Raw genomic sequence first — 11419 nt, forward strand, 5'->3', positions numbered from 1 at the left:
AACTAGCAAAGTTTCAATTATCTTCAAATCCCATTCAAAGTCTGTATCCCCTGGTTTTAAATACCATCTACTGGTGATGACTCCAAAATGTTGATCTTATCTTCTGACTCCCTTACCCAGCTGCCTACTTGACATCTTATAAGTGTACTATTTAACAAATCTGAATCTGAACTGCTGACTCTCCCAAAACTGCTTCTCCTCAGATAAGTATACAGCCCCAGCAATCACCCAGTTGCCCAGGAAAACAGTTGGGAGTTATTCTTGATGCTCTCCTCAGTGTCCTCTGACCCAGTGTCTTGCCCCAAATCAATCCACTAGCAAGTCCTGTCAAGAGTCTACCTCCAGACATATCTCAAATCCATCCACTTCTCGAACTCCCTCCAACATCCATTTTACCCATTCCATCACAAAAGCCTCCTAACTGGTCTCTGCCTCCATTCTACCCACCATTCAGTGCCCAGAATGACCATTTCACATTTTCATAAGATCCTACCTACCAGGACTCTGTTGAAAGCCTATAACAGCCTCCAACTCTCTTAGAATAAAATCTAAACCCCTTACCTTGGTCTACAAGGCTCTACAGCTACACAAGGCAGACTCAGCCTCTGCCTACCTGGCCCCTACCCCTCTTTCTAGCTCCTCCATCCTACTCTCCTCCTGGCTCTCTAGCTGCAAACAAGATTTGCCAGACTTTTAAGTGTACCCTCAGCTCTTTCCAACTACAGAGGCTTCTGCATTTTATTCCTCCTGCCTGGTCACACCCATCATTCCTTCCCACATACCTTATCTAATCCTCTTTAGCACTTACACAATAATTTTTTTTTGACACAGGGTGTCACTCTGTTGCCGAGGCCAGAGGGCAGTGGCGCAATCTCAGCTCACTACAGCCTGGACCTCTTGGGCTCAGGTGGTCTTCCCACCTCAGCCTCCAAAGTAGCTGGAACCACAGGTGTGTGCCACCAGGCCCAGCTAATTTTTTTTTTGTAAGGGCAGGGTTTCGCCAGTTGCCCAGGCTAGTCTTGAACTCCTGGGCTCAAGCGATCTGCTTGCCTCGACCTCCCAAAGTGCTAGGATTACAGGTGCACGCCACCATGTCTGGCCTACTGTAATTTTTAATTTCATATTTACCAGTGTTTACTGAATAATATCTGCCTCCTCTGTGGCAATAAAAGTTCCATGAAGGAAGGGACCACATGCCTTTTGCAATTTTTCTTAACATTATCATATACTTTGTTTACCACTATATAACAAATGACTTGTACAATATGTGACATGAAGTTAGAAACTCAAATTTGTAAACGCTTAATTGCTGACAACAAATAAAAGGATGAATAAATGAATCTTTCTACTTACACTTTCATATACAATGATCTCACCCCCTCTGAGCTCCCAGTGAACTTTCCTCATCAGGACAACTTAAAACAGCTTCCCCATAAGAAGCTAAGTTCTCTGAGGGCTGAGAGCAAGAACCTAGTCCTATAACCTTTGTACTTAATCCTCTATTCCCAGCTCCTCACCTAAACTAACCCCTGTACACACAATAACTATGCAGCGAATGTGATTTAAGTCTGCAAATATGGAGTTCTATCACTATTTCGTGTATTTTTCTTCCTCAGTTAGTCCTCTTGGAAAATTTATTGTAATTCTTACACTTCCCTTTCACCAAACTTGGTAAGATGTGGCAAACAGCTCAAAGCTTACTGGAGAGAGATCCACACGTGTTGACATATGTGTTGAAACAGTCTGAAAGGACTGCGTTTTAAGAAAGACTTCCAAAAACACCTAAGCCTGAGGAGCAATGGCACAAACGTGAAGCTAGCTGCAGATGACCTTATTTTCACTCCAATTCAACACCACAGTCTCAGAGGAAAAAAATGTTACACGTTTCAGCACGTCCCCTCTGCTGGTGTGTGTGTTATGTTGAGACCTGCCGTCTCAGTGCTTGTACTGGTAAGGCCACTCCAGGCCCAGGACCCAGTGTGTGCACCAGCAGCGCAGGGGTACACAGAGTTGACAGTCAGTGGAAATCAGAACTCTGGTTCTGCCCCCTCAACCTCTAGCCAGCAGGTGAGCTCAGTTCCCTCATCCTGAAAGGCTAGGGGGTACTCATTCCACATCTGAGTCTCCTTCCAAGTCTAAAACTTCATGATTCCATAATCTTTCTCCCTGAGATTTGCAGCTTTGCTAAACTCAAGTGACAGCGTTTGACGGACCAGAGAATTGACCAGGAAGGGATGTACTATTTTATATTCTGTCACAAAGCTAAATGTGACCTACACAATTTCATTTTTTTCCTCAAGGGACACCCTGAAGTCAGCGTGCTTTGTGGAAAACACTGAAATATCAGTATACTAAAGAACTTGACACAAACCAGAAAAAAACTGTGTATCATGGTTTTGCAACATAGCGCCAGAGCCCCCAGCATGAGTGCAGGGAAAAGCAGGCTGGGAAACTCAGCAAGTGTGGGCCTCCGATTGTCAGGTTGTTCACCATTAGTCTCTTACACATGTTTATTCCTTTTGTAACTTGGGAATTCTCACTAATAAAAAAGCACCACAAGGCATCGAAGTTCAAGAAAAAAAATATGGGAGAGAGAATTCTATTCATCAATTACTATTTGTTTCACTGCAAGTTTGGAAGGAGTTCCCACAATCCTTTTATTAATAGATCACTCTGTTCTAGCTGTTCTTCGCCAGCACAATTTAAAAATTGCTGCCATAAAAATCTATCTTTCTTGCTTGAAAGATGACCATTCATCTTTTTACTTATTGCAAAAGGGCTCTGAGTACTAAAACTCAGAAAGTATTTCTAAGAATCTGGGGCACCCATGCTCCTATGAAAGCAATACGCTGATTTCCCTTTAAAACAACATATCATATATTCAAAGTGATTTATTTATTCCCACTATTTTACCAAGAAAGTGATACAAGGGTCCTGCCAACGAAGTCTAAGCTCTACCCTAACACTGCTGCAAACACATACACACACACACACTCATAGACAGTGGAAGACAAAGGCGGGGGTAAGCAAGGTAACCATTTTAAAGGCTGGAGAAGCAAAGGAAACTTGTGCTGAGTCTCCAAACATTCCTCCAATAGTTTCGCAGCCTCAGCACTATTGACACTTTGGGCTGAAAAATCCTTTATTAAGGAGGGCTGTCCTGCACACTCTGTGACATTTAGCGGCATCCCTGGAATCTACCCACCACATGCCAGTAGCACCCTGATCCCAGTTGTGACAACCAAGTATGGCTCCAGGCATTGACAAATGTCCTGGGGGGTGAGAGCAGGGTGGGGTGAGGACAGGCAAAAGTGCCTGTGCTAAAAACCAGTGCTCTAAGAGTAGGAAAAAAAAAAATCTGTGTAGAAAGAGAAAGGACAAAGGTAGTGGCTAGAGACGTTTTTTAAAGCATATCAAGGTTGAGCTAGTCAACTCATTTCATCCTGGGAAATGAAAACCCAACTTTAACAACCATCTAGCCCGTCCAAAACCAAAAACTGTCTATTGGCAAGCTCCTAAAACTCAAACCAATGTGGTTAGAAAGGAAGAAAGAATTCTAATTGAAAAACTTACAAAGAAAATCGTTAGTAACTTAACGTTTTAAGATAACAAAAGCACATTCAAAGACCTAGTGCTTTTCTAACCTCAAGACAAACCATCTCAACTCCTCTGCCAACTTCAACCAACTGGTGGTGGCTGCCTGGAGCCCAGAACTGAGCTGGATTCTAAGGCTGGATGTGAGCGATCTGAAAGTGATGAATATCCGAGCGAAATAACAATGTCTGCTCCAAGCAAGCGAAAAACAGTGAGCAGTGAGGTATGCCTCACATCCAACTTCTGGTGTTTAACTTTCTTTCTTTTAATTTTTTTCTTTCTTTCTTTCTTTCTTTTTTTTTTGGCAGAGTCTTGTTCTGTTGCCCAGGATGGAATGAAGTGGCGTGATCCTGACTCACTGCAACCTTCACCTTCCTGGGTTCAGGCGATTCTCGTGCCTCAGCCTCTGGAGTAGCTGGGATTACAGGTGTGTGCCACCACACTCAGCTAATTTTTAAATTTTTTTAGTAGAGAGGGGGTTTCACCATGTTGTCCAGGCTGGTCTCAAATTCTTGGCCTCAAGTGATCCACCCACCTTGGCCTCCCAAAGTGCTGGGATTACAGGCATGAGCCACTGTGTCCTGCCTTGGTGTTCAACTTTCTTTATACTCAAAATAATACCTGTCAAATTTGGCTACAATGAAACATTTCTTAAAAAGTAATCAGTCTTCCACAGTTACCTAACAGGGAGAAGAAAAAGGGAAAAAATCGAATTATACCACTTCCTTGCTGAAAAATCAACTCTGGATTCTCAACTTGCAGAGGATGAATCCAAACAAGCATAGCTCACAAAACGCTTCACAGTGTATTTCCAACACGCTTCTCCCAGGCTTCCTGCACCCCCACTGCTCTCTATGGCGCAGCCAGCCACTAAATGCCTATTCCCCAAACCACACGCCCTTTCATGCCACTCCACCTCTTCCTTGCCCCGCAGATTTTTATTCATCTTTCAGAACACAGCTCAGGAGCCACCTTTTCTGTGATGCTTTCCTCGTTCCTTGGTGCCTGCTATTCACAGGATGGTCATTGGGCCAAAAGCACCGGCATCGCCAGGGAGCTTGTTAGAAATGCAGAATCTCGGGTACCACTCCAGCTCTACTGAATCTCAATTTGCTTTGTAGCAAAACCCCCAGGTGAATCATGTGCACACTGAAGCGTGAGAAGCGCTGTCTCAGGGAACTTCCCAGATCCCACTAGACTCAGCTCTCTTCATAGCTGCCTGGGAGGTAAACCCCTTCTTTACCCATCTCCTCTATGAAGACAGGAAAACCCATATACCCACCCTCCAGCCTCTAGGACAGGCAACTGACAGGGTTATAGTCAATGAGATGTCAGCAGAAGCTTGCTGAGGGAGCTTCTGGAAGAATTTTTATTTCCCTAATGACTTCCTGCCTTCCTGGGTAGAATGCTGGGTGCTGGGGCTGCCATCACTGGACAACAATGAGGCAAAAAACATAAGAACAAAAAGCCAATGATAGCCAAAAAAGCAACGGGATGGAAATACAGAAATCTGTATCTTTGTTGGGCCCATCAAACCAAAGAACCACCCACCTCCAGAATCACTGTGTGTGTGAATTGCCAATTGCAATGTTTTTACTCCTTAAGGCACTATCAGGATTTTTTTTCTTGGGCTGAAGGCATTCCTAACTGATTAAGTAAGGCTTCAATAAATGGGAAGTGAATGAATGAATGCTGAGTGAAACCTACTAAAGGTTCAGGAGATTACATTTTTTAAAAAGCCAGGCCTCTAAGAATCTGTTCATGTCTGCCAAAGCAAGCCTATAAATCAGCCTCTGTACTTCTAGAATTATTGACCCATTTCTGCTCAAAGCTTAATGGATAAAAAAGTGAGCACAAACTCAAAAAGCAATGGAAATATTCACATACAAAGATGCTGTTAGAAATTGATTTTCACATTTTGGAAAAGAGGAGAAAACCAAACTTAAATACTAGGCTCTGACCTTGCAAAGTTTACAAAGAGGGGCAGGACAGGGTGGTGGTGGGGTGGGGACCCACACTAGCCAGTTCTCCTGATCATTCTCCTCTACTTAGTAATTTCAGCTGGGCACAGTGGCTCCTGCCTGTAATCCCAGCACTTTGGGAGGCTGAGACAGGTGGATCACCTGAAGTCAGGAGTTCAAGAACAGCCTGACCAATACAGTGAAATCCCGTCTCTACTAAAATACAAAAATTCGCTGGGCGTGGTGGCGGGCACCTGTAGTCCCACCTACTCAGAAGGCTGAGACAGGAGAATAGCTTGAACCTGGGAAGCGGAGGTTGCAGTGAGCTGAGATCAGGTCACCGCCCTCCAGCCTGGGCCACAGAGCGAGACTCCATCTCAAAAATAATAATTTTGAGATCTCTGAACTAGATCTCATTTTTTCCCAGTCCCTATCTCAGACAAATATTTCCATTCAAATTGCCAAGATCAAACAGCAACAATTTTTTTCCAAGAAAAACAGCATTGAGTAGCATAAAGTAAAAAGTATTAAATGGGGAGAGATGCACACTGGCCATGTAGTTTGTCAGCAAGAAAGCAGGACCTTAACTAAGTGCAGATCCTCAGCTAGGTCACCTTTTTGTATTTTAACAGAATCATCTCCTTTTACTTAAATAAATGTATGTTATAAAGAAGCTTTATAGCACTAATGGGAAGCCAGTACCCTTTGCCATGAATTGAAGACAAATGGAAACCCTATAAAAACATAATCTTATTCAATTCTAGCTACTGTGTGTGCCTGCCAAGGCCTCTAGACTTGAAGCCTGTTCTCTCTTTGTTTAAAAAACAAAAGGGGTGGAGGGTGAACAAGAGATGTTAAAAACAGGCTAACATCAAGCTGAGACTTTCTCCTCGGCATAAGGATAGGAAAAAGAAAAGGAATTAACTTTCTCCCTGTGTGACTTCATGCTGTTTAATACCATATCCATGTCCCACCTAAAAGTATCCCTTACACTATCTCACATCATTTTCCCCTTCTGCTTAGAGTAAGCGACCAATTTCTTAGTGCATCCTAAATGGTCCCATACCATCCGGCCCCAGCCCACCACTCGGATCTCGAATCTCACCCTCTCACTACACTTGCAGCCCCACCAGCAGAGAGCAAATGAGGGCTTGGCCAAGGGCCATACATATCCCCCAGGAAGTATGGGTCACCCCTGTAATCCCAGCACTTTGGGAGGCCAAGGTGGGGAGGGTGGCTCGAGGCCAGGAGTTCAAGACCAGCCTGGGCAACACAGCAAAACCCCCGTCTCTACAAAAGTTTTTTAAAAATGAAAAACAGCCAGGTGTGGTGGTGTGTCTGTAGTCCCAGCTATTAAATACTCAGGAGGCTGAGGCGGGAGATACGCTTGAGCCCAGGAGTTTGGGGCTGCAGTGAGCTATGATCACACCACTGCACTCCAGAGTCGGCAACAGAGCAAGATCCTGTCTCTAAAAATAAAATAAAAATAAAAAGTCGCCTGTCCACACATCAATCACAACAGCAGGTTTTTCTTTCTTCAAACCACTATCTGATACCATCTCGTTAACTTCTTGAAGTGTTTAATAACAAAAATAATAACAGCATAACAGGAAATACACATGATACTGAATATTTGCTTATCAGGTTAAACCCTATAGAAGTGCCAATCTGTAAATCAAAAACAGTGAAATATGGGTAATTCCACAGTATTCGACCTAATATATCAACTTGTTTGCAGCTCACAACCACCTTATGAAACAGGTCCCAGGTGAAGCAACAGTAACCACAGAGAGGCAGCTTAACTTGCCCGAGGTCACACTGCTAGTAAGCGGCAGAACCAGGATCTGAACCCACGATCAACACTCCCACCCCACAAAAATTCAAGTTCCATGAAGGCAGATAGTCTTGTTCATTGCAACATCACTCCCATTGCCTATTATCACAGGGTACGGCCGCGTATGTAGTAAGCTCTCAATAAATACATGTGGAATGAATGAATGAATGAATGAATGAATGAATGAATGAATGAATCTATCTCCTTATAGTCACTGGTAGATTGCTCTGACCTCTCTGAGCAACCAATGCAGAAGCCTGCCTAACCAAGACAAACCGAGGGAAGGAAGACCTGGGCGGGCTGGTGCCCCAGGGACTTGGGGTGCAGGCCCCGCCTCGGGGCGCGGCGGTGCGCCGGCTCACCTTGAAGTCGCGGCTGTGCTGCGGGGTGTACTCCAGGGTCCAGAGGGCCCGCACCAGGTGCGCCAGTTGCTCGGTGACCTCGCCCTGGCCCTGCGCGCCGCGGCCCGCAGGCTGCTCGGGGTCAGACGAGGGCTCCGGCCGCCCCGCCCGGTACTGGCCCAGTGCCAGGTACTCGGCGAAGAGCTCGGTGTTGCTGAGGCACTGCAGCGTGGCGTTCATGAAGCACGTGTTGCCGTGGTTGCGGAGTCCCGCCACGCCGGGCACCGGCTCGGCGGCGCAGGCGGGCGGCGCAGGAGAGGCAGGCGGCGGCGGGCACGGCGGCGGCGTGGGCGCGGCGGCTGGCCCCGGCGGGAAGCAGCTGCGGAGGCCGCCGCGGTCCGGGGCGGCGCCCTCGGAGCTAAGGTGCGAGAGCGTGGACAGCGTCTTCAGGACGCGGCTCATGAAGCTGCCCACCGAGCGCGCCGAGGAAGGCGAGGAGGGCGCGGCCGGCCCGGGCGCCCCGGGGCCCCCGGCGCTGCCGCCGCCAGCGCGGCCGCTCCGGAACAGCCGCTTGCTGAAGGAGCGCTTCTCCTTCCCGCCTGCCGCCGCCGGCGGCCCGGGCCCGGGCGCCGTTACCTTGGACATGGCGGCGGCCGCTGACACTCATTACCGCACCCGCCCGCCCGGCCCGCGGCCCCGCCACGGCCGCCGCCGCATCCCGCCGCGCCGCGCCGCGCCTCACCGGGCCCTGGGGATGTAAGCCCCACACACCTCAGAGCGCCGCCGAGCCAGCCAGCGAGCGGCGGCCGGCGGGGCGAGCGGGCGCGCGCGCGGTCCGCCCAGCTGGGCCGCTCACGTGACGCGCCTCCTGGCGCCGCCCGCCCCGCGCTGAAGCCGCCTCTGCCGCCATGTTCACTGTGGGAAGTTAGCTGCCTCTCCAGCCGGACGCGAAGTCTGGAGGCTGCGGGTGCGGTCCTGCTGCGTGAAGCCCGAGGGAGGCCATGTCTAGTGTGGGCGCGGTCCAGGCTTGGAGGAAAAGGCTGGGCTCGCGCTGGGTGGTGGATCCCAGGGGTGGGTCTCCGTCTTTGCTGATCGGATGGCAGAGGCGGGAACATGCAGGAATCAGGATGCTGTCAGTTACCAGACCGTGCAAGAGCTGGTGGACATAGCCCTGACAGGTTCTGGGCAAGTCAGCCCCGCCTGGCTCCCAGGAGACGTTGCAGATACTTACCGTCTGTGTGCCAACGGAGCGCAGTCATAGAACCTGGTACGTCCCAGCGGGCTTTTCTTCCAGGCTGCACTTTGGAGTCCTAGCGAAATGATGTTATCATAACTACCTTCTTTTCCATTCCAGCCTTTAAAACCCTGACAGGCTCTCCCGCCAGTCATCCATTCATTCATTCACTCACTCATTCATTCATTCAACAGTTGCTGGGGATGTTACAAAGAATTAAATCTATTACATTAGAATTAAATATCATATCCCCAGCGGATTAAACTAACACGGTTTCTACCTGCCCTCTTGCAGCTTACATTCCTAGTGGAGTTAACAATAGCTGCTGTGTTCCACACATTATGCCAAGCATGCAATATTTTCTTTAATCTTTAATTCCCCGTCTTTGAGATTGGTTCAGTTCTTATCTAATTCAAACCCAAGTTTTATTCACAACCCCTATACCTGACCTCTAAACTAAGGGTCACGAATCCACAAATATCACAGGTCACAAACCACAAATGAGTGTAGAATCCTGGTATTTGAATCATCATATTGACTTTCAAGTGACTTGGCTCTCAGTGTTGAGGGGAATATCTACGGAATGATAGGGACTATAGCAAAATTCAAGTTATCTTTCTAAAGAGGTGGCTGCCACTCAGCTCCAGCCAGTTGTTCCCATGTGAGAACAGGAGGTCAGTGTTACCAGATCATCTGATGTTTTAAGAGAAGGCAGAAATCCTATTTTTAAATGTTGGTTCCATTATTAAAAAAAAAAAAAAAAAAATAGTGCAGGGAACAAAAAATAGTACATTTTTGGGCTGCCTTTAGTCCAAAATCCACTAGTATATGACCTCCTCTCTGTAGGCTCCCCTCTACTAAGAGCTAGTCTGAGTTCTGAGGCAGAAGGGATACATCAGGGAAGAGAGAGCCCTTCCCCCTTTTTAAAACATGAAGGCCACCTTACACCACGTTTCAAAGTAAATGTTTTTTATCTGTGACCTCGCTCCCCATTGTAAGGCTCTATGATAACATCCCCAGGGTGCACAGCACCAACTCTAATCGCCTCCACTCTCCTCTTAGTCAAAATATCTATTCCTCACTGCAACTTGAGCTTATCTGGACACCAGGATGAAAGCCATCTGATTATTCATACTAAAATGTGAATGCAATGGCCCTCAACTTCTGGGCAGTTTGATTCAGACTCAAGGGCCTTTACCAGATCTGTTCCCTCTCCCTTGAACCTTTCCTTGAACCTTTCTATTTAGCTAACTTCCTTTCATCCTTAAAGTCTCACCTTAGGTATCACCCCTCCAGCAGGTGTCCCTTCCACAAGCTCTCTTGGCACCACTTATTCATGACACTGACTTGACCATATTGCAATTCAGTTTGCAGTCGTCACCTTCACTAAAATGTGGACTTCAACCCAGCAGAGACCCATCTTACTCATTATTAGGTACCCAGTAAGGCAGCCATCATATAACAGTTTGATTACTTGCCAACTTTCTATCTAAATAATGTGTATGTGTGTGTGTGTGTGTGTGTGTGTGTGTGTGTGTGTGTGTGTGATGGAGTCTCACTCTATCATCCAGGCTAGAGTGCAGTGGTGCAATCTCGGCTCATTACATCCTCCATCTCCTGGGTTCAAGCATTCTCCCGCCTCAGCCTCCTGAGTATCTAGGATTACAGGCACCCACCACCACACCCAGCTAATTTTTGTATTTTTAGTATTTTGTATATTGGCCAGGCTGGTCTTGAGCTCCTTACCTCAAGTGATCCACCCACCTCAGTATCCCAAAGTGCTGGGATTATAGGTGTGTGGCACTGTGCCTGGCCTCTAAACAATATCTGAACTTCTTGGTAGGATACCTAAGAAACCCCTTCCCAGTCTGGGCCCCTCCCACTATTCTAAGCTTATTGATCCCCCGAGCCTCAAAGCTTGGCCAGAACAGGCTTGGGATAATTCCTAGTTGGAATGTTCAGGTGATCATTCTTAAAGACTCACCTTGAACATTCTGTAGTGAATCTTTCATTAGCCCTCTCTGTACCACCCCTTACCCCCAAGCTCGGGAAACATAAATTAGAAACAACAGTACGGTGAATATTATCATGACCTCTACCTTGCAGCTATCTCCTTAGGCTGAAACCTTGGGTCAAAGGGTATGAGTATTTCATATTTGACACCTATTATCAAGCTGACCGCCAGAAAGGTTTTCTCCTGCCAGCAATGAATGGGAAACACACATTTCCCAATCCCAAGATACCATTGAGTTTTCCAGTCTTTTTCACATTGACAAGTTTGATGAACAAAAGATGGCATATTAATGCGCTTTTTATTTGTATGAGTGAGGCTGAACATCATGTGCGGGTCTCCCTGCTATCCAACATCTAAACCAACTTCATGTCTGCAGGGGATACCAAATTAGGCAGGACAACTCAAGTTCCTATTATGAAAATTGCTGGGGAGTAGGTATTC

The 11419-nt window shown here is 47.0% G+C and overlaps 1 protein-coding gene across 1 annotated transcript in view; it reads right to left on the reverse strand.

Moving 5' to 3' along the window:
• USP31 (ubiquitin specific peptidase 31) overlaps positions 1 to 8510 on the reverse strand; it is a 77855-nt gene extending 69345 nt beyond the window's left edge. The window contains exon 1 of the mRNA XM_017534386.2: positions 7752 to 8510. Coding sequence (XP_017389875.1) covers positions 7752 to 8375 — 624 coding nt within the window. The 5' untranslated portion in view covers positions 8376 to 8510. The remainder of the gene's footprint in view (positions 1 to 7751) is intronic.
• Between the last annotated feature and the right edge of the window lie 2909 nt (positions 8511 to 11419).

Source organism: Cebus imitator, unplaced genomic scaffold (genome assembly GCF_001604975.1).
Source record: "Cebus imitator isolate Cc_AM_T3 unplaced genomic scaffold, Cebus_imitator-1.0 Scaffold85, whole genome shotgun sequence".
Classification (NCBI taxonomy): Eukaryota; Metazoa; Chordata; class Mammalia; order Primates; family Cebidae; genus Cebus; species Cebus imitator.